The sequence below is a fragment of the Apteryx rowi genome, unplaced genomic scaffold, assembly GCF_003343035.1.
Source record: "Apteryx rowi isolate R43461 unplaced genomic scaffold, aptRow1 scaffold_324, whole genome shotgun sequence".
In the NCBI taxonomy this organism is placed as follows: domain Eukaryota; kingdom Metazoa; phylum Chordata; class Aves; order Apterygiformes; family Apterygidae; genus Apteryx; species Apteryx rowi.
In genome coordinates, this window is record NW_020449686.1 from 685,576 (window position 1) to 712,159 (window position 26,584).

A 26,584-nucleotide genomic window follows, 5' to 3' on the forward strand; every position below is an offset into this window, starting at 1 on the left:
AAGCAGGAATGCTGTGCTCGCTCTCCAGCATAAAGCATACGTTTTCGTTAATGTTAGGCTCTAGAGTCAGCCACTTGCAGGTAAACTGCCTCGAACCACGCTCTACGGGTTTTTTTTATAACCTGCTGTAAACTGGTGACACAGAGTATGTTGTCCGGTGGGGAGTTTAACTCGGGCTATAAATACTATGCGAAGATTTCTTAATCTCTCGGAAAATCAGATAAGGGCTTGAGGCAAGATTACACAGGAATTGCAAAGTTGTGCTTTTGATGTTAAACCAGTGTCGTGAGTCCAGCGCTCTTTATTTGACTTTGAAATAAAAATGTCAGAATGAATTAAAAAAACCTGCAAAAGTCTGTTTTTTTTTTTCTTCTAGCGTCTCTGTCAAAAAGCAGCGCAAACAACTTTTGTTGAGTTCGGGCTCCAGTTGACTCCCATGGTGTGGTGTTTCCTATCGTTTCGGAATCAGATTGGATTTTTTTTTTTGTCACATCTTACGTGCAGGGCATGGTAAAAAGCCTGATCTGGCAGCCAGTTTTCCCCTTTGTAATAATACTAGTTGTGACCGTCTAAAATACGGTATTGGCCCCCCCGCAGCCCTCGTTCACGAGCGTCGCTCCGTCGAGCCCGTTCCCCTACAACAGCGTTTTGTTCCCTGCTCGTTTCACCGCTCCTGTGAGCGAAGGCTGCTCGTGTGGGTTGTTCGACAGTGACTTTTTTATATAATCAGACCGAGAGAAATAAAATATAAGTAAAATGGCTTTCTTTCACTCTTGTATGCCACAAGATAATTTGGCTTGAAAGCTGGTTTTAAATGAGAAGCTGCGAGGTACTATCAGCTGTCGCATACTTTCTGGCATATGGTCTTACGGAGTGTTTTCTGCTTGTCAGATATTTACATGTGTTTAAAGTCAGGAGTGAGCTTAAGCGCTTTAATGAATTAGCCAAGAGTTTTTAGCATTCTGCAAGACCGAGCGCTGGCGGAAGCTGGTCCCTGCTGGATGATCACCTTTACGGGGGGCTCTCACCGGTCGCTTGGGTCTCGAGCATGCAAGAAGGTTTGCTGCGATTTAACAGCTTACTATAGAGCTCGGCTGATGCATGGTGACACGTTAAGCTGTGGTAACTCCATCCTGCGGACAAAACGCAGGGCATTGCTTTTGACGTCTCCGCGAGAAGGCTCGTAGCAGCTAGGTGACTTTCTTCTTCTTCCTGCCTTTTTCCAGAAATCCGCATTTAGCGGCTGCCGTCTCGCGGCAGCGCAGAACGGCGCGAGCGCGGCTGCAGGGTCGCTCTCCCCGCGCTGGCGGCTCGTGCACGACTCCTGGCACGGGAATCGGGGGCATCTCGCCGGCTTCCCGCTGCATGCCCCAGGGACCCGATGCCGCCTGTCGGAGCACGGGCACGGGGGAGACGCCGTCGCTGCGAGGAGAGGCTTGGCGGTGCCCGCAGCAGGGAAGCCGAGCCTCTCCTTGTGCCCTTGGGCAGCCTGCTGCTCCGGGGCCTCGTTTTCCAAGGGATCCCGGTCGGTGGGGTTTTACTGCCACGTTACAAAGAGTCTCCCGGCTTGGAAGGGTTTATTGTTAGCAGAGCGCGGAGGATGGGAGAGGGCCGGGTGCTGGGAAAGGTGCTTCCCGGCACCGTGCGCTGTTTGCAGGCAACATTCGAAGATGCACTGTTTTTCCTTCTGGCTCCTTTTGACTTTGAAGATCCCCCCGCGGTTGCAGGACGTGCTGCTGGCTAGGTGGGTCACGCCAGCCGAATTTTTACATTAAAATTTTGTTTCACACGTTTATTTTTATATGCATGGAGAACGGCAAAAGCGGTGGCAGGAGTTTTCTCATCGGAGCCCTGGGTCGGCAGCCGCGTCGCATCTGCACCGCCACGTTCAGCTTTTTGGACGCGATTGCGGCGGGCGCGATAGGTTTTAAGCGCGTCCTCGCTGCGGGCAGGAGGGCTGGCGAGGACGCGGCGGCCCAGGCTGGCACGGCGCGGCTGGCCTTCCCCGGTCCCGTCGGCGCCGAGCTCAGGAGCTGTTTGCGGAGCCACCTCTCCGGAGCTGCTTGGGCCGGATTCACTGCCGCTTTGGCAAGCGAAGATCTGCTCTGCTGTTTGTCCTCGGGGACCGGCCGGGTGATGGGAAGCATCACCTGAGCGACGGGAAGCGTGTCCTCCTCCCTCCTGGGGCAGAGCTCCTGCCGCTGCTCTCAGCTTTGCCAGAAATCCTTCAGCGGCTGCATTGCTCCTTCGATAACGTGCTGTGGGGTGGCCAGGGGCATTCGTCGCTTATTTTATTTTATTTTATTTTATTTTATTTTATTTATTTATTTTTTCTATATGCTGTTAATTCATCGCTGGGAAAAGGCTCCTTCAGAGTGTTGCGGGAAGTCAGCTGGCTCCTGCAGCCCTTTTCCTCTGCTAAAAGCAGCTGAAGTCGCGGGGCCGCGGCGTGGGGCCGGCGTGCGCAGAGCCGGGCGCCCTGGCTGCCTGCTCCCTGCTCTCCGCTCGGGTCCGCAGCGGCAGCTCCTTGGCTCTACCCAGGCCGAAGAGCGGAAACGGCCACCGCTCCCAGCCGGTTGGCAAACATCCCCCCAGGCAGCGGTAACTGGCCGCTCCAGCGCCAGCGCGGGATTTTGAAGGGATGCCCAGGCGAAAAGTCCGAGCCCTGCTCCTGCCTGGCCGCTCGCGCCCTGGGAAAGCGGGACGACGCAAGGCGGCTCAGGGGAGCGCGGGGAGGTGAGGCCTCTGTGAGCAATGGCTGCTTTCGGAGAGCCTTAATAATGGATATTGTGCTCTAAAAAAAAAAAATTTTCCATGTTGAGCAGAGAAGGGGAGATCGCTGTGCAGGAAGCAATAAAATATGGCTTAAATTACAAGGTTTAGCCGATTAATTCTAATGCATTTGTGACAGTTATTGATCAAAGGTAACATTTATAACCAGGGACTGCATTGTCAAGGTTAGATCTTGCTTAAGAAATAGCCTTTGATAAGCTGAGCTATTGATTGCAGATCCTAGCAGTGCAATCTCTGCAGAGATTAGTGCTCTCTTCTTTAAGCAACGCTGCATCCGTGCGGGAGGGGGCAGGAATAACCGGGCCTTCCTCCCGGTAGCCGAGCATTCCCAATAGCCGTTTAACGCTTTGCAGAGTTCCCGCGGGCAAGACAGCGCAGCGCCCTGCTAATTAAAGGGTGGGTTGTCCCACAGTGCGCGAATGCGGCAATTAATGATGTTGCATGCAAACCACATCCAGAACAGGGAGGTAAAACTATTTTCTTGGTCCTTCTCGGATCTCCCTGCTGGTTTTCCCACCCCTTGGTTACCGCTGGGAGCGCGGCGGGGCGCCTGCACCCGAGGCAGCCTCAGGCTCGTCTCGGCGCGGGCTCGGAGGCTGCACCGTCACCAGCGCTCGCGTTCCCAGCTGCCAGAGGGGCTCGGGAGCTGCGCGAAGCCCGTCCCGCTGCCCTGGCTCCCGTCTGCCGTGCTGGCACCTTGCCGATCTCCCTGGGGGCTTTGCAGACCTCGTCCCCCCTAGCCGCTGGCGCTGGCCCCCCCTGCTAGAGGCACGTGAGCCTCTCCGGGCCTCGAAGGTGCTTTTATCGCCGCTTGTCCCTGGGCAGATCCCTCCCGGATAAATGTGGAGGAGACCCTGGGATTGCTCTCCTGAGCAGGGACGGATGCTCCGCCGTCCTCGCGATTTTCCTCCTCCCTGAAGCTAATGAGGTTGGGGGCAGCTCCCGCGTTGCCTCCTGGCCGCGGCAGGCAGGATCCGCTGGGGAACGCCGCTTGCGCTGGGCTGCGGTTTTATGTGCAAGCTCTGGTTGTTGGTGCACTGCTAAAAATAAACCATAACCGAACCTTTCCTAGGATTTTGGCGACGCGGGAAGGGGTGCTTGTCCTGCCTCTCTTCTCGCGTAGCTTGGGGCGGATCGGGTAACTGCTCTGTGCCTCGGTTTCCCCTCTGCAAGATGCGGAAAACGCCGCTCTGCGGAGGTGGGAGGGCCGTACTGGAGCAGTGTTCGGACACGGGGATTTTCGTGATCCTGGTTTCAGGCTTGTGGAGAGCGAGCTGGGGCAGGGAGTCCGGGTGCAGCTGGCCCCGCTCTGGCTGATTTCCTGCGGCCCGTTAATAGTTAAAGCTCTGCAGAAAGCACCGGGCTGTGCTGAAGCTGAGATTTAACCCCGGCTCCTGCCAGCATCCGTGTGAGAAATAGTAATTTCCTTGCTGACAGTGCCATTCGTTTGCCTTGGTTGGTCCTGGATGGCTTTTAAGCCCAACCTTGGGATTTCGGGTAAAATGGGGTTCGGGTGGCTGCGGAAGCAGAGGACCCGCAGTTTTGCTCCTTCAGCCGGACTTTTATCTCTGTTAACGCTGATGCAAATCAGATGCGACTGCTGATGCTGCTGGCTTAACTCTGGGCTAGCGTCAGCGCAGCTGCAGCCAGCACGGGGCCCGCCGCGGCCGGTGTCACGTTGGCCCCCGTGCAGATGTTTAATCGCTGTGTGCGGCACTTGCAGCTGCATTTGCCGCTCAGCGGTTGCGATTGCAATCTGTGCTGTAGCTGTGGCTTGCTGCAGAGCCTGTGCTGCTGCGTGCTGATGCCTTCGTCTCGCTTGTCCCTGGGTCATAAATCTGGAGCGTATTAAAATTCGGGGCCTGTCATCTGAATTTTGCTACTGGGGAATATTAGGAGCCTGTGAGCGAAGGCCTGCTCCTTTGCAAGGGTGCGCTAATCTTTCTTTTCAGGAGAGGATTCGTTCAGGATTATAAGGGCGCAGAACAGGAGCCGATGAGACGGAGATAAATGTGTGAGGGCTGCAGCTCCCTCCCTGCCCTCCCGGCAGAAACGTTTGCTGCAATGTGAACGACACTGGGGGCGAGTGTGGGAAAATATCCAGCTCTGTGTGTCTGGAAACTTTAAAGGGAGAAAAAAAAGGCCTGCAGTGTGGAGTGTTGAAAGGGGGAAAGGCTGATCTTACGATCCGACAGCGGGGACCTGCTGTTCTGGTGCAGCCCTTTCCATGATAGCGTTTGGGTGTTTTCCAGCCCGCCAGCAGACGGCCACGCTGGCAAGCCCGTTCTGTTGCAGCGAGCTGTAGGTATGGGCCAAACTCGGGGGAAATTCGGCTGCTGCATTGTGCTTTTATCGCAGGGGAGCGATCGATGCTTCTATTTTCCTGGGCTGATCCGGGGTCGTCGTTACGTGTGTGCATCGAGGAGAGGGGCTGTACGACGCGTTCCGCTTCCTCGAAAGCGGCCGTGCGTCAGGTGGGCGCTCTTCCCCCGTGGTTCCTTTGCGTTTCCGTAGCCTCAGCGTTGGCTTGCAGCTGCTGTGCTTATAGAGCAGGGCCGTTTCGAGAGCAGCAGCCGATATACTGGCTGCCTCTATAGGAGGTCTCGGTCTGCTCTGCTGTTATTTAGGGCTGTGCGCGCGATGCTGGCTGCAGAGGAGGGGACCGGCTGACCGCGGGTGCTGCCACCAAAGTACGAGGCTGCGGCATCTGACGTTCATGATGTCTGTCCTCTCTCTACATATTCTGAATATTTTATTTGGTGGAGACCCTAAGAATCTTGACGTGGAAGAGTGTTGTTAGATCATCTCTCAGGGATGTAAGGAATTAGCTCTTAATGGACATTTTCTAAGGCTCTTGTATATTGAGATGTCTCAAAAGATGCTATTTCTAGCACTTTTGTGGGAGAACAGCCCAGAGCACAGCACGTTTTGTTATGAAAACCTCGAGCAGGTTTCTGGTACGTTGCATCCCGATTTTCCCATTCTTTATTTTTTCCCATTGCCCCTCTATGCATCAGTGTGAACTGTGCAGTTAAATCCGTGTTATTCGGGGCGGGCATGCAGCGATGGTTCTCGCAGATCTCAGATGAAGCCCAAGATTTTCACGATATCACTGGGCGTCTCAGACCTTCCCTGTTGCCTGCTGTGAGATTAGGCAGAGTTTGGGGACGCCGCGGAGGGCACGGGCCGTTGTCCGGCCGGCCGGGGCTGACACCGGGGCCGTGCTCTGCCCGGGAGCCCGCGCGCGCGGCAGAGTGTGCGCAGGTCACCTTGGGAATTTGTGCTCGAACGGGTGGCGATCTGCACCGCGATGCGGGAATCCGCTCGGCTGCGTGCCGGTGCCGGCGCGCTGGAGCGACGCAGCCTTCCTCCCGGCTCAGGCGGGCGAGGTCTGCCCGGGAACGTGTGCCGTTGCAGTACGTTAGCTTCAGGGTTGATAAGGGCGTCGGGGTCCTTCGAGGAGAGAAAGCGTCTACGTGCCCCCCCGTGCGCAAATCTGCGTTGCGCGTTTTGGAGCTGGAGAGCGGGCAGGCGCATACGAGGCTCCTTTTTGGGGCAAGCACACCTCCGAACAGGCAAGAAATATTGCTCTAATGAGCTGTCACGACAGGAGCAGCGTATTTCCTCCTCCCCCACTCCAGCCCGTAGCAACGCGATCTGAGCAAGCTTTGAAAGGAAAAGAACAAAAAAAAAGTGCCTTCAGCCTTGACGTAAGGAGCGACTGTTTGAATGACTTAAGGCAGCAGAGACATTCGGAGCAGTGTAAATGGAATGATGCAACTTGCATGTGCGAAACCAGAAATTTAAAATTAAGTGAACTAGAAGAAAATGGCTCGAATGTTTAACTGCTGAAAAGTACAGGCGGCAGGAGGGGGCTTGGAAAAAAAGTGGTGTGACCCTTCAGCAGTCAAGGCGGACAGTTGACAGCGCTCGGAAGACGTGCTTGCTCAACCAGACAGGGAGCCAAGCTTAAATTTCTGAGATAAAACCAGCCGGATGATTTCCCAGGCCGTGTTTGACCCACGGACACGAGGTGACGCTTGGTGGGAAGAGAGGGGGAACCGTTTCCTGTCCTTCCAGCAGGTTTTGATTCAGACCCTTAAAAATGGCTCTGCCTTGGGAAAACGGCATGGGAACTCAGAGGGAGTGCGATGGCCAATGTGGCGTTAGCCGTTCGGCCAAACCCTCGGTGCTCTTGGCCGTCCGCACCTCTGCGGGGTCGGCGTTGGCCTTGGCAGTTGGAGCCAGCGTGGGGCTTGCAGGAGACACGGGGAGAAAAGCTCGGGAGTGTCCAGGAAACGTGAAGCCGTGTCGTCGCGAGCATCTCTGCGGCTGTGATTTCTCGCAGCGCCCAGGGGTTTGGCTTGCGCGGTGCGAGCCGTCCCCGGAGGCTGTTCCTGCAGGGGTTAAAACTTCCCGTGCAAAACGCGTGGCCGAAGCGGTGATGAAAGCAGTGGCAAACGCAAGCGCCTTTAGTGGCCGCTCAACAAATCCGGATAAAACATCTCGTGCAGTATTGCAAATAGGTAATTCCCCTCCTTGCTGCGCTCTGCAGCCCGGCAGTGACGGCGGTGACGGCTGCCTGGCCGGGGCCGTTACCCCCAAATGCCGCTTTCCACTTTCTGCTTCTCACTGCTGGAAGTTAATAGACAACGAATCAGTCCAAGAAATTCCCCATGTTTTTTCCCCTTCTCTTTCACAAAATGATATCCAGTTTTTCTGAATTATGTATTATATGAGTGCAGATTTTTTTTTTGTGCCACCAGTGAGTCTTTGGACAGTACGTTTAGGATGTTGCAGGGTGAAAAATATATACAAGGGCTTTAACTTTGTCCACCTTTTGAACGCGCTTTCCTTTGCCAGTGCCAAGAGATGAGCATGACAGTTTTGGGGGCAATGTAATAAATTCAGTCTCCCTAATTAGACAGTCTGTACCTCAGATGTGCTTTGGGTAAACTATCCGAAAATAGTGCTAATCCTTCCTCTGCGCTAGGTGTTGGTGCTGGTGCCACCAACTGAATGCCGCGGGTGTTTGCTTTTCCATCTAAACCTTGCTTCCCAAGCTTTCCCCTGCATTACCCACCGCTCTTCCTTGCGTTTTGGAACAGAAGATGATCTGATCTGAGCAGCAGCGATTTGCAAACAATATGTAAAAGCATTGATTTAAAGCTTGAGGGTGTGAGAAAGAGTCGCTTTGCTGTTTTATTCATTTGAAAACTCTCTTCAGTGTCCTGTGGAGGCCCTGTCTGGGGGCCTGGAGCCAGACAAAAGAGGCTGGAAGAAATGGGAAGCAATAATCGCACGTGTTCGTGTGCAGGCAGAAAGCCCCAGGTGTCCGGGTACTTTAGGAAGGGGCTTCACGTCGTTATCTCCCTTTTACACGTGAGGAAACGGAGCTCTGAATTCTTGCCCACGGTCACCAAGCACGCTACAGAAATGGCCAGAATAAAATCTTCTCCAGTGCTTTATTCATTGTATTATCTCTTCTATTATGCTGTTGTGCTGATATTAAATCTTAATTAAAAGAAGCTTCAAAGTTGCCAATCAGTAAAATGAAACGACTTGTAAGGCTCCGGTTTTCTTTCACCGTTGATGCCATTTGTTAGGTTTTTTCTCCTTCATTACCTTCAGCTAGCAAAAATAATTGGGGTGGCTTCAGTTTCTTTCCAGTTGGTTTCTCAGTGCAGCCGTGTACTTAAGCACAAGCTAAATCAGTAGGATGCAAGTACCTGTGATGAATGGGAGGTCAGATTAAAAATTACCTAATGGTTTCTCCCGGCTTTAATCTCTTTGAACTAAATGTGTCTGAACTTAATAGGATAGTTTGCCAAATAAAGCCCTATGTGACTCTTCTTTTCTGTTTTTTCATCTCTTTAAGAGTCCCCTTAAATGTTTATATCAATTAGTTTTGTAAAACCCTTTTACCATGACTGAATCTAAATGCGTGGCGCTGTGCCCTTTACAAGTGTCTTGTGCATAAAGAGCATTAACCCCTTCTTGGGAGAACTGGCTTATTCTTAACGTGAGTAAAACATCCCATAAATGTGAGGCATCCTTGTAAGACCTTTAAAAACAGGCAACTAAATAACGTACAGTAAACATCACGACCAGGTATTCTTCTTTGTCTCTCTTATGTGTAGGCGTTTAGTTTTTGTCATCATCTTTTTGTTCATTCATTCATTCAACACTGCTGTAAATAGAGATAAATCGCAGTGATGTCAATGGGAAAATGGGTGTCTAAGCAAGAAGCACATCGCACCCTGTGTGTCTAGCATGTACTGTGATATTGGCTCGCTAAATCACACTAATAGTTTAGATGCCCTTTGTGGAAAGCTGGTCTCTCCTGGCTGTGACAAAACTTGCCCGGTGCTGCGTTTACGCTGGTTAGGGTACCAAAACTGCGAAGGTGAGGCGTTGCATCCATGGCAATGGGGGTTAAGTGTTTTCACATGTAGTGTAATTATTTCTTCTTTATGTTATATTCTCCTATACGTACGAGTACGGCAGGCACCTGACTGTGCGTTTCCGAGCATCCGGTGACACGGTGGGGTGCAGAGGTGCTCAGCTCGTGTCTCAGGTCTTCATCTCCGGCTGCCGGGCGTGCACTGGCCCTCAACTGGGTCTGCATCGCTTCATTTGCTCGCTCCCAGGTTGCCTGTGAAACCTGGAAGAACAGCTTTTCTCTTTCTCCTTCCCCCCGCTCGTGGGTGGTGTACTTAAAATGGATTGAGCGTTAATTGGGTGGTTTAACTGATGCTCTGGAAAAACATTGCAAGCTCCCTAATTCATGGAATTACTTTACGTAAGTCTTCTCCTGCAAACTTGCCCGCGGTTGCCGTGTCTTTGAAGAGCCCGTGATGCCTCTTTATTCTAGGGACGCGCGAGGCGCGCTGGGCTCAGCGTGGCTGTCGGCGGCGTTCGGCACTTCGTTTTCAAAGAGAATTTGTTAACGCAGGTGCAGCCTGAGAAATGGAAGGACCCACGTCGATTCCTGTTCGAGGCAGCGAGAAGCCAGAGGGGAAAAGAAGGAGCTGGGGAGATATTTGTGGGCAGATTTCTGCGGCCGGTTGCGAGAAGGCGCTTTCCCCTTGGGTTGTCTAACCCATGAGCTAACGAGATGTCCTGGGAAAATGGGATGGGCAGCTCCTGGCAGCCGGACCATCCCTTCCTTCGTCCGCTCCTGCGTTCCGGTTGCTGTGCCGTGGCCCGTGGCGTTTGGACCCCGTCTGCTCCGGGGAGGAGCGGTGCTGGGTACTGAGAGGTGCGAGACAGCTGAGCATGGAAACTGTGATATTAGACGTGGGGTTTTCCCTCCGGGCCACGAGCGCTCGTCCGGCCCTTCCCGTCGTGCCGCGGGGCCCTTGCTCCTTTGGGCCAGCCGCCCCGGCACGAGTCCTCTTCCAGGAGGTACGAGGAAGGTCTCGTACGCATGAATTCCTCATGCAGGCGTTTCCCGTCTTCTAAAATCACTGCCGTGATTTGGTTTGGTGGCGGTGGCGGTCTCCGTGCCCTGCCCAGCCCGGCACTAACGGCCCCTGCAGGAAGCTCTGTGCTGCACCAACGTGCCGCAGGGCCGAGTTCGGGCAAGCCGTGTCCTGCCGGCGGCGGCCAGCTTTTCCTCTTGCGGCTCCGGACGCGCCGCGGCCGTCAGCCCCGAGGTGCTGCTGGTGCCCTGCCGTCGTTTGCCATATGCGGGTACGTTAACATCGCGAGACGGCGCCCTGCTCCAGCTGCAACGAACGCCGGCACCGGCGGCGGAAATGGGAGACGCCACTGGGACGACGTGGCAGCCTGGCGATTGCGGGATGAGCCGGGACACCGGTCCCATTCCAGGAGCAAACTAAGACCCGACTCTTGTCCGTGGCCTGGCATACCAGGAGCAAAAATTGCTCGTGTCGGACACTTTTGCAGTAGTGCTTAACGATACGGAATGGGATGGATCCCTTTGTGCAGAGCTGGAGTTGGGGCAGCAAGACGGAGAGGGCTCTAAAGCCACCTTGATGCCAGGTTATGAAGAATGTGGGCACTTGCCTGTTATTTTACTTATTTATTTATTCTTCTCTCCTTTGTATCCTTTTAGAAGCAAGTAAGGCCCCATCCCCGGAGCGGTTTAACATCTTGCAGCAGCCCTTCGTACGGCTTTTAATTTCCTAAATGCTGCTCTTGCGTATTGTTCCCAAACTGTCTTCTCAAGTGTTTATTCTGGTCTTTTAAAAAGCATTTATTTTTCAAAACCTTGCCAGTACACAGTCAACAAGGCCGCATATATAGCAAAGCGGAACCCCCCCCGGGAGGCTGCCGGGGAGGTGTAATTCGGTCCCAGGGGCGCCTTTGCTCTGCGCCGGGCAGCAGCAGCAGCAGCGCCGTTCCGCTCGGCCCGAGCGGGGCTCTCCAGAGAGCACGACGCGGTTGGGATGCATCAATCTCCCGGCTGAGCTTGGCACGTCCGTCCCCTTCTCACTCGCTTCTGGGAGGGCAATAATAATAATTCTTGTGCCGCTGCAATGCCTTCGTTGAAGCGGTACCCAGCACAGTACGGCGGTTTCTGGAGCAGACCTTTAGACTCAGGCCGGTTTCAGCTTGCGATCTGCGGGATCCCCGGAGACCTGTGGATCGCTGCTGAGAGCGGTGAAAGGCGAAGCGGAAAAGCTTAAAGTCTCTGTTCGGGGACTTGCAACACCTCTGCAGCGTTTTTAGATACTGAGAAAGGTTGAAAACGATTGACCCAACGGAGCCGGTTGTCCCAGAGCTATTAAAATGAAGGTGTTTGGGGACACCGAGGGGATCCGGAGATCCTGGCTGGTGTCTGTCCTCCTCCCAGCGAGAATGCCCAGCCCTGCTCTGGGCAAAACCTGGCTTTGAGAAAGGTGTCACCGAGAAGGGCCCCCCCCCCCCCCCAACAGGTCCCGAGTTTTATTGCACCCGCCGGAGCGTCACGTCGGTGAAGCGGCTGCAGGCGACAGCGCTGGAGGGGTTTGGTGGATGTTCGTAGCCGGGGTCCATCTCTGCAGGCGCCAGACGTCACGTGGCTCCCGCCTCGCGCTGGAAGCTGTCCCTGTCTCTAGCGTGATGCATCGGAGCCGAGATGCTGTTTCTCCTTAGCGTCGGGGTGGGGGGGGAAGGAAAGGGTCCGTCCTCCGGAGGATTTGGTGCGGCGGCTGCTGCATCGTTAACACGCTCGGCCGGTGGCGGCTCTTGGCCTTGCGTCTGCTTTATATCGTCAAGCTGGGTAGAAGATCTGGATGCCTGGGATAATTGTTGATGACGGCTAACGAGGAGCTGTCGGGCAGGCGATCGCCGCGTCCTTTATCCGCGCGGCAGTGGGGGGGACGCGCAGCCTGCGCCGGCCGCCGCCGACCCCCTGCAGCTTGCGCCTGCGCTGGCGTTTATTAGTGCTTTGCCAACACCTGCTCACCCCAGCCTGTATTGCTTGGGGTCATGGACAAACACAGAACGTGTCCTTAAGTTTAATAATTTAAAGACTGAAGCACTCACTCTCATATATATATATATAGATAGATAGATTATCATTATTATATATTTTTAATTAGCCTTTGCAGTGATGCTTCCCCAGTGCCAGCCTTGCTGGCAGCCTGCCATGCTTTATTAGCCCAGGGACGTGTTTTTAAGCGCGTGGCTGGTTGAGCCACCCCGGGCGGCGGGCTGGCGGGGCGCGAGCGCGGGAGCTGGCGGAGGTCCCCTTGGGGGTCCCTGGAGCGCGGCGGTGGCTTCCCGGGGAGCTGGGCACGGCAGCGTCTGGGTGGCAGGCTGGAAAGCTTCTCTTCCTCCAGTGACAAAAGGTAAAACTGGCCCTGGGGACGTTGGGGCTGATGTTGCCGTTGCCCCGAGAGGTTTCCTTCCTCGCGTGCCCAGAGGGAGAGTCAACCAGCGAGGAGCTCGATCCCCTCTTGCATACGTGGGGATGAAGCCGTTGCTTGGAAGGGGCTGTGACTTACATTGCTCGGGGAGGCCACGCTCCCGCTGTAGAGGTGAATAACGGAGCGAGTGGCGCTTCTCTTGGAAGCGTTTGTGCTGAAAAATGAGCAAAGGCAGGTGTCTGTGGTTCCCAGAACGTGTTGCTGTTGCTTTATGAAGTTTTGCCTTTTAATGCAGGGGGGAGACAATGCTAAGAGGCAAGAAGATACTGCTAGCAAACGTCCCCCCGTCTGCATTTGGCTTTGCTCATTTATAACTGTTTAGATCTGCGCTGACCACCCAGCACAAAGGTATTTAAGAGGGCTTGCTGCGAAAGAGGAAAAACTCTGCCCTGTTCGCTTTTCCTGTGTCGATGACGGTGGTCGAGCATGCTTCGGCAAGGAACAGCTTTGCCGCTTTACCCTGGGCAGTGAATCCTTCGTGAACCCTGAGCGACGGTTACGGCAGGGGCGCCTGAGCTTCCCCGCTCCTGGCAGTCGTCCTCCCGTCCCGTTTCGCTCGCACGCTGCTTTGAGCAAGACCCGCTCCCTGCCAGACCTGCCTTTTCTCCCTTTTCTCGGTGGTGGTGTTGGATGGCTCACCTCTGCCGTGACGGAAAACAAAAGCGCCATTGATGCCTTTATCGCTCGGGAGGAGAAGGGCTCGAGCAGGACTGCATGTTTTGTGCCTGCACCGAACGATGCGTTGGGTGGCTGGGGCCGGGTTGCTGGGGAAGGAGTTGCTCTCGGATGGCTGCGTTTCCCTGCGGCGGCCCAGCGCCGCGGAGGACTCTGCGGTGGCAGACGTGCTGCTGGGCTGCACCTTCGCCCCCCCCCCCCTCGCGCGCGGCGGCTTCGCAAGCGCCGGCGTCCTTCGGGAAGGCTCCCCAGGGGTGGTTGCCTTGCAGCCTAGATTAGCTAGGTTTGCAAAGCAAACGTAACTCGAGTCAGCAGCGCGGGACCCCAGGGCACGTCTGCTGACGTCACGCGCCTGGGTATGCCGAGACAACGGGCCTGGGCAGGCTCTCGGTGCGTTTTTCCCTGCAGACGTGGTGCAGCGCAGCTGGGGAATCTGCGTTCAGCACAGGCCAAGGGAGGGCTAGCGTCAAGCTTTGCGAGAGCGGCGGTCAGAGCGCTGAGCTCACTTTGCGTCCGGCTTTGCAGCCGCCGTTGGTGGTGGGGTGGTTCGTTCCCGTTGCTTCACCTTTTGGGCTTGAGAACGGCTGTCCCCGGCTGTGCTCCGATGGGGCCTGGCATGACCATCGGGCCTTGGCGGTGTTTGCAGTCCTTCGGTTTTGCTCTCCCCCAGATCTACAGCAGCAATGACTGCGAGCAGGAGTCATGAGAAGCACGGCCGGTCTCAGCGGTCTGTCCGTGAGGAGAGGATGCTGATGGCTGTCGTCTTCCTTCCTTTCTCTCTTCCCCAGAAATTGGCAGCCGAATGCCAGAGCGCCGGTTATCCTGGGACCCTCATCCCGTACAAGTGCGACCTCTCCAACGAAGAGGAGATCCTGTCGATGTTCTCCGCCATCAAGACCCTTCATCAGGGGGTTGACGTGTGCATCAACAACGCGGGGCTGGCTCGCCCGGAGCCCCTGCTCTCGGGGAAGACGGAGGGCTGGCGGACGATGATAGACGTGAGTAGCGCTGCTGGGACGGTGGGAACTGCGCTTGCGAAGGTCTCCGCGACGGCCGGGCTTTTTGCCGCCGGGTTCCCAGAATTACAGCTACCTGTGGGAATTGGTTCAAGGCGCTTGGGAAATGTTTTCCGCAATTTTCCTGCTTTGTTTTTTGATCAGTCTGAGTGGTGGAAATGCTCAGATCGGGGAGAGCCTTCCCGTCGGCTTCCTGCTTGTCTGTACAGTAAAACACGTAGGTTGCTGCGTTGCGGGGGTCTGCAGCATTTGGCTGCTTGATTTCTGTGCTTAGCCGGACCGCAGTTAAAGTGAGTCTGAGGGCTGAAACGTAAGGAACTCTTTGTCGGCAGAGAGGTTTTGCGCGTCCTGTGAGCCGCTGCCGCGTAGCTGTGTGGGCTGGAGGAGCTCCGGACTCGTGGACCTGATGGAGAGCTGCTGCCGCACCTTGCCTGCTGCCCGGGGAGGGCTTCGTGCTGCCGGCGAGGCGTCGCGGTGTCCGCGGGAAGGCCAGCGTGGGTGCGCCAGAGCCCGTCTTTCTGCCGGCCCCGACGCTGCTGTGCTCGTCTGTTTTAATTTCACGTGAGCGGAGCTGAGGGCCTGCTTCCGCCTGGCTCTGCGAGGCCCAGGTTTGTTGCCCCTCGGATGCGGGCTGAGAGTTTATCAGCTCTCCCCCGTCTTTCCCTTGGGAACTGAGCCGCCATCGCGCGCGCTGCTGAGCCACATGCCCTAGGGGACGAAAGCGTGTATTACTTTCGGTAGTGTTTTTCATTTCATTCAATGGCTTTCTAAAAGGTAAGGAGCCTCATTTTTTCTTAAATAAAATAGGAAATTAAATGCCAAGCACTGGCTTTTGTAGCTAATCCTGTTAAGTAGTTATAGCAGCGGGTTGTAAGATGGGCAGATTCTTTTTCGCTTAAGAAGCTGTAATGCTTTTTGTTTTTATAGCTTCATTTTCTGCCCGTAATCTGGTTAGAGCTGCACGTGGATGAGCGAATTTCACGTGCCGCACCAGGAGCGCGTGAACGGATCGCGCTGCTCGCCAGCGGCATTCCCACCCGTGGGGTCAGCCTGGATCTGGCGGCCCGCGGGGGTCTATCCGGCAGCCGTTTCGGAGGCCGGGTAAAGCGAAACGGGGAGGCGCAAGCGCGCTGAGGCCAGAGACTGCCGCTGCCAAGAGGAGAGCCGCCTCATCGGGGCTAATTAAGTACTTTTTAGCATTTCGGTGGCTCTGCTCGCTGTTGTGGCTGCAGCCAGGTCAAGCTCTGCTCGGCTCCGTCTGCCCACCCGCGCTTTTGCGGGTTGCCCGGCTTGGGTCACCGCACAGACGCGTCTCTCCCATCCCGGTTGCCACGGGGGCTTTAGGGAAAATCGAGCGGAGCGTTGCCGGCACAGAGCCGGCGTAAAGCAGAACGCTTCCCAGCGTCGTCGTCTCGCCGCGAGTCCAGCCCTGCGTGTCGCCTTGTCGTCTCCTTGTTGTTGCTGCGACCTCCCCGCGCGGAGATCCTGCTCTCCGAGCGCCCGGTGGCCGCTGAGCGGGAGCAGGGAAGGCTTCTTCCAAGGGCCTGTTGGAGGAAGGCGTTAGTGAGCAGCACCGTTTGCTCCGAGATGCAGCTGGGGTGTTTCCGTGTACTTAGGCGCTGCAAGACAGGGAAAATTTCTAAACAGCCATTGATCTATTGATTTAGAAGGCATTTAGGGCCTGAAATTAAAGGCGTTTTTTTCTTTCTGGTAAATTGATTTTTGTTTCCATGCATATTTTATGAGGTTTGAGGCTGTCTGTCGTCCTCCAGACTCCCCTCTCAGTATACCCGTTCCGTTCTTGCTGTACATCTACCAGTCAAAGCAGTGTTATTATTTACTCATTAAAACACTTATTCCTCCTTTTTTTTATTATTATTATTTTTAATAAATATTTCAGATCCTTATCATCTGGTGTTTCTATTCCCAAGGGGGAATCTGTAGGTGTTTATTCTCGCTGGGCTGCTGCAGTCTCAGGTCCAGACTCGCATCTCTGTTGCTTTCTGACAGTGCTGAGCCCAGGGCCGCCAGCCAGCAAATCCCCGGCGTCTGCAGCCTGCGTGCAAGGCTGTGCTCGGCGTGTGGCTGGAGCAAAGTTCTCCAGCCATCCCCAGCTCGCACGGGAGTAGCCGGGGCCGGCGCTGGGTACACGCTGCCTTTGGGCTCCGCGATCTGAACAGCTCCTTCGCGTTTTACCTACTGACCTTTACAGCCAGGAATTTGAGCTGGACTCTCCGTTTGCGCCGTTCCAGGTGCAAAGGGCTGCGACACACATCCTCTCCCTGTTGTAGAGGGTAGCTGGGTTTGGTTCTTCTCGGCGTTATTCATTGGCCAGTGAGGCTTTTTGCGCAGATGGTGTCTAAAAGCAAGAAGAATAGACGTGTTTTCTGTAACCTGAATTTTTATGCATACTTGGAATTTAGGATACTCATTGTGATGCCTTAGAAAAGCCTGATTCCGGGAAGTGAAATGCCTGGTACTTCCACGGAAAGGTTCCTTTGTTTTCCCAACCTGGCAAATAAAACTTACAAATTACTCAAAAATGTGACTTTTTCCTGTTGCACACGTACGCAGTCACAGACCTGCTGTGTTGTGCAACACGCTGTGCAAATGCAGAATGCAGATGTGTTGGCCATCCTTGCTAAGGGACCTTTGAACCTTTTGTTCTCAAAATAGAAACGAGTGCTGAAAAACATCTTGCATGGAGATTTGCAAGAATGACCTTTAGATTGTTTCTAGCAGTGATGTCGCCCTAAGACTTGCTCATTTTCCAGGCAGGTTTTTAGGCTCCTAAGCGGCCTGAGTCGCGTTTTGAAACGGGATCGGGGTTCCAAAATCCTGCAGGCGCTATCAGGGAAAAGACTGGGAGTCGATCCCGGGTCTGCCGCCTACAGATGGTGGTTTTGTTGTGCCAGGCTGGCTTCTCGTACCAGCTCCGGGCTTGCTCACATGGCTCTTGATTAGTATCTTGCTCTGCCAGAAGTTGTCAAAACGTTGTCGCTCTACCCACGCACGCACGCACGCACGCACGGAGGGAGGCATTGCTCAGCGTGAATCACAGCCTTGGAGCTGGGCCTCGGTTGCGGCTTTGGGCTGATGTTACCCTCTAGTGGCCTGCGGAGACGGCGTGGAGCCTGGGAGCGACTCTGCCCCAAAGACGCGGTTTCTCCTGGCTTCGGCTCTTCTTGAGGCAGGGAGCGAAGCAGGGGTGTTGCTGGCCGTGACGGCTCTTCGCGCTAACAGCGGCCAAGATCTGTATCTGCAAGGACCGGTTCCTCGCTTGGCTGTTATATCGGACGGGAGCAGGTTACTCCCGCTTTCCTTGACCTTGCTGCTGCGAAATCCCGAAGATTTGAAACGCCTCGCCTGGTCCGGGCTTTGCTGCAGCGCCGAGGTGGTTGCAACGTGCAGTTTCTGCTGCAATGCCTGCTATCTTCCTGCCCTGCACAGCCGGGGTAGATCTTCAGCCTGGTGCTGGGGGGAATTTATCTCCGTGGCCCTGGGCGCGATGGCTACGATGGCCGGCAGTGACTGCGCCAACCCGAGTGCGCTTGGACGGAGATGATGACTACACTCACTGTGTTGCCTGGGCACTCCGTGTTAACGTAAGATCAGATAAGCACGCTACTTATCTCTTGCTGAGACAAAACCCCATAGGCATGGCCTCCGGTGAAGAACAAGACCTAATGACTGAGACAAAAGCAGGGACTGGAACATCCCTCAGCTGACCCCACTCGTCCTTTGAGTGTGCTGCTCAGTGAGTGCATCTCTACAAGGCGGAAGGGGGTGGATTTTAATTTCTGCTCTCCAAACTAGTGTTCTTCCCCTGCGGCTGTGTGTCCTTTCGTTCTAGCAAGTTCTAGTTCGTCTGCCTCGTTCCTGTTTATGAGTTTCGCAGAGATGATCGCCAGCCCTCTCGTGTATCCTTACGTTTGCTGTCCGCATGGCCTTGTTCCCAGTGCTCCTCCCATATCTAGTTGCAACTGATTTCTGATTCATCAGAAATTTAGTTCTTGCCGGTTGTTTAGTCCACAGCAGTGTTTCTAGGCTCGTCTGGCCCGCTGATATCGTTAACAAAGTGACTTACCATTAGCTGTGACCTGCCAGCGTGACCTGCCTTGAAGTCGTCGTATCCTTTCTAGAGGGCTTTAGCAAATATTTTCTACCTTTCAGCCACTTTTTTAAAACTGAAACATTATCAACCTGAGCAATTAACACTGCTGCTGAGATGGCTTGCAGATTACCAGGCTCATCAATCTCGCACGTACCTGTTGGTGCTGTGTACTGTCGTGTGCCAGCCAGGGGAATTTCCATACCTCGGTCTTCCTGGAGACTTTGACTCTTGTTTTATGGCCAGAAAACGGTCGGGGCATTTGCTCGTTAAAGCTGGCACGTTGCAGAGGTGATACGACTGAGCTTAACTGAACCACAGTGCTAGTCCAAAGAGTAAGAGCGTGGAGAGCTCTGGGTCCTGTGCTGAAGGACCAGATGTGTTGTCTTGTCCTTCCTTCCTTGGCTGATCCAGCCAGGGCTGAGCAAAACGTCAGCAGTCAGGGTGCCAGATTTGTGCCTTTTGTGTCTTCTGGGATTGCTTGCACTGGCCCTCTCCATGGCGTGGTGTGAATTTGGCTTCGCTTGTCCATGGGAAGCTCTTTGCCAGCCATGTGGTTTGCAGCACCTCTGAGTGCCTGGCTCTCTGACAAGCAGTATCTGGGGGTTTCCTCATTAACCGTCTGACCTAATTACCTGCTGTTAGCGTCCCATCAGCTGCCCAAACCCCACTGTGCTCCGTGCTGTACAAAACAACAACTTTGTCTCCTGGGCAGAGTGCTGACCATGGTGGGGTAGATTTGTTCTCCCTTAACTTGGACTTGGCCCTCAGGCTTACCTGTAAAACAATTAAATCCATGTATTTCAGGCAGAGGCCATGGCCTGTCTCACAGAATTGGACCTCTGTGCCTCCCCTGCCCAAACCCCTCGTTATTGCAGCCCCGAGCTTGGTCACCGCGTAATGCAGTGCGTGTACGTGCATTTCCCTCTGTTGGCATTCACGGGAATTGCCGTGCGTCGGGTCCTGCGCTGCTGAGAACGGTTTTGCTCGGCAAGAGGCCTGGGGCTCTGTCCTGCTGCGTCCTGCCTCGCCTCGGTTTGCGTGGCATCCTCCCGCCCTGGTCAAACCATCGCTGCTGCGCGACGTTTGCCCTGGGGTCTGTAACCCGCATCCGCACCTCCGGGGGCACGGAGGGGAAATCAGAAGGTGCTGGGCAGAGCGCTGCTGGTCTTAGCCTCCTCTCTTCTCTTCCCTCAGGTCAACGTGATGGCTGTAAGCATCTGCACCCGAGAGGCCTATCAGTCCATGAAAGAGAGAAACATTGACGATGGGCATATTATTAACATTAACAGGTACGTGGGAGTGGTGCATGGAATAGCCACGCGGGCTCCCCCTCTGCCCCGAGAGGATTTCTGATGGGAGTTTTGACCTTTCAGAGTGGCTTGTGTGTCCAGAGAGGGGGTTTTCAAGGTTTGTGATGGTTCAGATTTTCAAAACTCTTTCTTTTCCTCTGCTGGTGCAAACACAACGAAGACCCAACCCAGGAGAAAAGCATAATGAAAAACATTTGCAATGGTTGAAGCTTGACATTTCTTGGCCAGCTCCAGAAAGCAGCTGCCTTGAGAGGAGCTGCTGCTGCTGCTGCTGCACCTCCCTGTTGCCGGTTCCCCGGCAGCTACGTGTGCTCTCCCTGGAGCTCAGCCCCGTCAGGACATCCCGTAACCCACGGAGGGGCGTGCGAGAGGGGAGTTCCTCATGCAGCCATTCGTCCTGGCATCTCTTTCTCTCTTCGTGTTTGTTACGGTGGCAATAATTAAACATTCTGAATATTTTGCTGGTTCTTCCCTAGGACTTCGCTTGCCTCCCTCCTCTCAGCACTTTCCTTTCTGCTCTCTCTCCTCAGCATGAACGGCCACAGCGTCGTGCCGCAGTCGGTGGTGCATTTTTACAGTGCCACCAAATACGCGGTTACAGCGCTCACGGAGGGGCTGAGGCAAGAACTCAGAGAAGCGAAGACTCATATACGAGCTACAGTGAGTACTGCGGGATTTCCTTTCTCTGCTGCTTTCGCGGATGGTAGGAAGCTGGCACGCTTTACTGGGCAGAGGTTTTCCTTTGGAAAATGGTCAAGGCGGCAGCAATCGGCTGTGTCAGAGAATAAACGTTTTGGGGTGCACAAAGTGGGAGTCCTGTTCTGGGGAGCGAGGGGGACTCTTGGCAGCAGAGGAAGCAGTCGGCTGGGGCAGTTTGCTCTCATGCAGACCTTGCATCTCAGAAGTGACTCGTCCAGCATTTAATCCGTATTGTGAGCTTTTCTGTCATTTTCTCTGCCTATCCATCCCTTTGTGGCATGAAGAGGAAAGTACAACCATCCGTGGTTGTCCAGAGATACCCTCACAGCAATCACTAAGGCAGTATCTGCTCTCTTAAACTATTCCCCTAGGAGAAAGGGTGAGGGGAGAGGAACAACAGTAAAAGGGGTGGTCTGCTGGCTTTTGCAGTGCTAAGTTTTCTCTTCTTTTTTTAATTGTTTTCCGGAAGGGGAATTACAAATCCTATTAGGATGTGCTCTGCTCTTTTCCAGTGCATATCTCCAGGACTGGTGGAAACAGGATTTGCTTTTAAACTTCATGATAATGACCCAGAGAGAGCTGCTGCCACCTATGAGAGCATTCGGGTAGGACGTGGAGGAATGGAAGCGGAGGGAAATGGCTCTGATCATAGTCAAACGATCTCTCTCCTGGTTAATCGTGCAAGGAGCCAGTTCTGCAGAGTGCTGAGTGCTTTCTAGAATATAGTCAGCATCCTCGGAAAGTCTCAGCACTTCAGCAGACCTGGACCCATAGGCTCAAACCTCAGATTTTGCACTGATATTTACACACTGTGTAGATTTGTAATCAGAAGCAGTTTCCCACTCCCTATATCTTCCCTTATATCTAGATCTTCCTGTAAATAAATCAGTCAGCTTTGACACTTTGCAGGCTGTGGCTTCTTCTTTACTGAAGGGAAGACATACCGGGCAGACATATCTACACAAGGGTGGTCGAGAGGAACTCTGAGAGCATGTTGCCTTGCAGGTGGCTAGCGTGGGACTTCCCGTGCTTCCCTGCTGCCATCTGATAAGGATGGCAATGCTTGACCTGATGGAATGACTGTGCTGGTAGTTTCCCAACACGCCTAGCCAGGCTGGGAGCCAGAACAGCTCTGTTGCTGTTCCCATCCTCACGGTGCCCCCTGTTCTCTGCCAAATGGCTGCTCCCCTGCACATCCTCTTAGCCTGATCCTGAAAGACACCTGGAAAGTCTCTTCTGAATTATTTGATTTAATTGTGGTCTTCTACGCTGAGAAATAACCGAAAGCATTTCCTAGCCATGTCTTGGAGGGGTGATTTCTGACTTCCAGAAAGCCCCAACGCTCTTTCACGGAGAGGGTGCTGGATTTAGCGAATGGCAGGAGGAGACATGAGTTTTGTTCTCTGCTCTTCCCTTGCTGCTTTCCACTGTGCCTCTGTCTTCCTTCTTTTGTCCGGTCTAATGTATACTGCAGGCTCTTGAAGAGGGGTACCATCTCCATCTCTGTTTCTGCTGCCCAGCACCGGGGGATCTTAGTTTCAGCAGGCACCTCAAAGCGTTTTGTAATAATATTGACAGCAAATGCAGAAATATCATCACCAGACACCACCTTTGTTAAATTTTTAATGGGTTATTTTTTTCCTGCTCACTTGCATCTGTTCTTGAAATGCCCCAGTGAGACTGTCGAAACTTGTTATTGATGGTTAGGAAAGGAGTGATCTTGTGGTTAATATTTCCCGAGGTGGCCTTTGACTGAGACAATCTCTGTCCTATCTTTCCAGTGTCTCAAAGCTGAAGATATGGCTAATGCTGTCATATACGTCCTCAGTGCCCCACCTCATGTACAGGTAAGCTGCGGTTGGCGTGGTGGACTCTGTGGGTAGCTGAAGGAGGAACGGGTAGCTGCTGCTCTGATGTTTGCTAATCAGCGTTGCAGCCACCGTATCAGCTGTGTGCTTAGCAGGGCCAGGGCTGGGGATCAGCAGTGGTCATGTTTGCTTAAACGTCCCTTAACGGCAGCTTTGGGACAGTGCTGCTCGGGCTGCTCGCGGTCTGCGTATCCAGCAAAGGCTGCTCTGACCGCAGAGGAGGACTGTGCGCAGTGGGGGGAACGGGAGGGACGTGGGCACGTTTTGCCCTTTTGGATGGTGCTGTCTGAAACTTGTTGACTTTCTTGCAGCTGGGTCAGGTTCTGCCACTTGCCACATACAGTGTTGGGCCCGATCCTGCCAAGCGCTGTGCGCCTCCCCTGGGACAGTGCGAGCTGCTCGCGCTCCCAGAGGGACTTCCCTCCTGTGACACAGCAAATAAGTGACCGACTTTGCTGAGCTGGAACCAGGAGGAGGCAGGAACAGTCTCAAAGTTTAGGATAAGGGCTGGGGCCTCACATGAAAGACCCTGTTGCAAAAGCAGACTTTGGCCATGAAAAATTTAGCAACTCCTTCACGTGAGCTCTGCTCCTTCGGAGCAGGACAAAGCTGTCTTGACATTTGATCAGTCCGTTGCCTCTGGTGTCCCGGCCTTCTTGCCTTGAAAGAAGGATGATGAAAAATCCTGCAATGGGCCGATATGGAGAAATATGCTCACAGGCAATGCTTCTGCTTGACCCTCTATGAACAGGAGCAAACTTAAGCCTTGAACCATGTGAACTTATTACCAATGTCATCTTGCACTCTGTTCTTTCTCCGCGCATACTCGTGCTTTTATCCCTTCTGCTAAAGGCAAAACAGTCCCATTTACCTGCTTTTCTGTCTAATGGCTCAGTTTAAGGGGCTCATTTCTAGTCACAGGAGCTCTCTTTGTGTGCAGCTCGCTACCATAGTGGTGCAGCATGTAAGTACTTGGTGTAGGATTTAAAATGTACTTCAGCGCTCCAGTAAAATCATACATTGGTCTCTTCTAGATTGGAGATATTCAGATGAGGCCCACGGAGCAGATATCATAGCAAACGAAGAGGAACGTGAGCAGCACCGTGTATCCACTCCACTTCGAACCCTCTGACAATTTAGGGTTTTGTCGGCTGGCTAGCAACGTTTTAATTGAGTACCAAGGATCATGTTTGAAGAATTATTATTTCTCTCCCTCTCTCTGAGCTGGTGCTGAGCCAGTTAAAAAAAAGTAGTAGTGGGTATCTTTCTCACCCACTCCTTTCTGGAATTGCTTAAGAGTAAAATGTATTTGAAAATAATGCAGGGAACTGGGTTTATGAAAGATTGTTGTCTCCAGGCTGGTTTATTCTTCCTTTTGCTTTCTTTTTGAGGTTTGTTTGATCTTACTTGCTGATGCTGTGGTTGGACGCAGGTGAAGTGGCACAAGCTGTTTGCCAGCTTCAGTGTGCTTATGTTTTGAGGTTTTTAGTGGATGTCATACGTGAATCCATCTAATTTGGGGGTTTCTTGCCATCAGTTCAATGCTTATTTGGTAATTATGCACATGGTATTTTTTACTTCTCTCATACCCCACTGTTCTAAAACAGGTATACACACTCCCCCCACCCACCAAACTCTCCCTTCCCATTCACATGAATAGTGCCTGCCAAGTTTGAGGAAGTATAAATGTGTGCGCTTGCTATTTCTGTTTCTTTCTAGGTAGGTAGGTAGGTAGTTGGAGGAGTGAGTACCTGTATTTCTGCAGGTTAGAGAATGATCATCTAAGTGGCATAGTTGCAGTACGAGTGAGTTGTTCGGTATTTTTAATAAAAATTGTGTGCTGTCTTGTAATCACCTCTATCCTTGGTATCATGTCCCAGCACTCTTGATGTTTTTGTACGTTTGATATTTGCATGCATTGACACTTTTTGGAAATAATGATCAGTCTTAGAAAGATGTACGGTGCTGTTTAAATGCTGGTGCTGGTGACTAAGGAGTTGGAAATATTGAAAGTTTGCTTCTATGAGAGAGAAAAACTCAGAGAGAGACAGAGAGAGAGAGAGAGAGAGTGAAAGAGAGAGTGAGTGAAATGAACCATGCCGAAGCTCTCCAGAATGAACAGATGTTAGTAGGGGCATTTGCCTACAAAGCAGTGGGTGAAAGGTCTGGTTCAGATCTCCTACTAGTCTTGCGCTGTTGCAGCCCCATTGATTTGCTCTGGATTTACTCTAACTTGACGGAGAAGAGAATCAGCCCCATAGCTGATACAGGCACAGCTGAGAGACCATTTGAGCTGTTGTGTTTGGACTCCTACAGCGTGGCAAATGATGCATCTGCGTGTAGTCCAACTTGATATGGAGCTGTGGAGCTGTTAATGTACACCTTGCCTTAAGATTGCAGACTCGCTCCTGCTGTGCTATGAATTTCCTGTAGCGTTTCTGAAGGTGGACCTGTTGTTTTAGGTGGAGCAGTTATGGTCAATTGATCTGAGTGGAAGACGAGGAGCCAGAGAAACCTGATTTTGATCATTCTGCTTACACTAGCGTAGCTTTATGGGAGTCCATCTGTGGTACACCACCATAAGGGAGAGCAAAATCAGGCCACTATGTCATGAGTTTCAACTCCCTATATAGCCTTGGGCAAGTCACTTTACCTCTCTGCCTCAGTTTCCCCATCTGTAAAATGGGGATAATAATACTTACCTACCTCACAGGGGTGTTGTGAGGACTCACAAGCTGTTTGTAAAGCACTTTGACTATGAAAAGCGCTATGTAAGTGCTGAGTGTTGTTATGAAGTATTATTATTAATTAAATCTTGTGATACATGGAATTCCTTGTGCCAAAGGTGAGCAACTGTAGAAGGATACAAGGAGAAAGCTGGTAAAACATTCCTTGATAATGGTAAAACAAAACCAGTTTGCCCCTCCCTTTTTTTTCTTTATAAATACATGCTCATGATGTTTTCTGTCTGTTCTTTGTCTCTCAGCCAGTTCCTACCGGCAAGTACATACAGCCTTGTCTCTGGATTTGGCCTTTTAATTCACCATGAGTGAAATTCCTGCCCTGTGGCTAAGTCTGGCACTGCTCTAATGCACTGCCCTCCTCCACCTGGCTGAGGCAGTGGCTTTGCGTGGGTTCTCTGCACAGGGCTGGGTTTCACCCACGTCCCACAAGGAGCGGCCAGCCTAGGTCTGCACGCAGCCAGCCATCCTCGCCCCAGCGGAGAGCGCCTGGAAAAGCTCGTTGGTCTCGATGCCACCGTAGTGCTCAGCTTGGAGGCACTTGGCTGGGGAAGGTCCAAGCACAGCTGTTTTTGCATGTGCTTTTATAGCTCCCCTGTGTTGTTCAGCTAGGCTGGATATGAAAACACCCTGTGTTTTTTGTTTTTTTCCCCCAGGGTTTCTTTTGCACGAGCTTGTCACTGGAATTTAGCAGGCGCACTGTGCTCTGTGTGTGCGCTGTCTTTTTAAAAGAAGGTGCCAGAGAAGGTGGCTGAACTAGCAGTTGAAGGCCAAAAAAATGTTGAGAAATTAGGGAATTCCGAGCAGGAAAAAGAATGAGCAAAGGTGTGGGAAGCACAGGTGAAACACTGGAATTGGTGGCCATAACTGTGTGCAAAGTTAAGCAGATGTTGAAATGCATGGCTGAGGCGGGACCCAATTTTATCTTTCTGCTCTGTAGAAGGAGGCTTTAGAGAGAATTGCTTAAGACGTAAGGCCTTGAAACGAGGCCAATCAGGGTAGTCACTCCCTGCAAATACAACCTGGCTGATGTGCAACCCTGCCAGATTTTTCCCCAACAACATTTGTAACCTTTGCAAGTCTATAAAATAACCTGTTGTCCTTGAAATGATAGCCAATATATTTTTCCATCTCAAATGTGTTTTTTTTTTAGGGAATAATTCCTGCTGCCAGTTAACTCCCTGCCTCTGGCTGCTTTCCCACGCAAAGTGTGGCCCACGGAGGGGCTTGGCACGCTTGCTTGGCCGCTCTGCCTCTCACGTAAGCTGCCAGCACTTTGAGCCATCTTCCTGGGATGAGACAGGATTGGCAACATACTCTGAGGCATTAAAAAACCCCAAACAGGAGGGCGAACTGTGTAATTTATCAATAGGTTTCTAATTGTTAACTGTTAAATAAAAGAATAAAAAGAGAGGCATGCTGTAGTTCTTTTCTTGCAAATAGTTTTTGTGTTGAAACCTAACACCCTTTTTACCGTTTACAGCTAAACC

General features: G+C 52.8%; 1 protein-coding gene across 2 annotated transcripts; it reads left to right on the top strand.

Moving 5' to 3' along the window:
* The first annotated feature begins 380 nt into the window (after positions 1-380).
* Positions 381-26,584, top strand: DHRS11 (dehydrogenase/reductase 11). Of its 2 annotated transcripts, XM_026071379.1 has the most exons (7): positions 381-439; positions 14,135-14,344; positions 19,671-19,765; positions 20,317-20,446; positions 20,998-21,090; positions 22,267-22,332; positions 23,388-26,584. In XM_026071379.1, exons 1-7 carry the CDS (start codon positions 437-439, stop codon positions 23,427-23,429), a joined length of 639 nt encoding a protein of 212 aa, XP_025927164.1. In that variant the 5' UTR covers positions 381-436; the 3' UTR covers positions 23,430-26,584. The 2 variants fall into 2 exon arrangements, with proteins under 2 accessions (XP_025927164.1, XP_025927165.1); XM_026071380.1 differs by lacking the exons at positions 381-439; positions 22,267-22,332; positions 23,388-26,584 and adding an exon at positions 10,716-10,800 and having other exon boundaries at positions 20,998-22,258.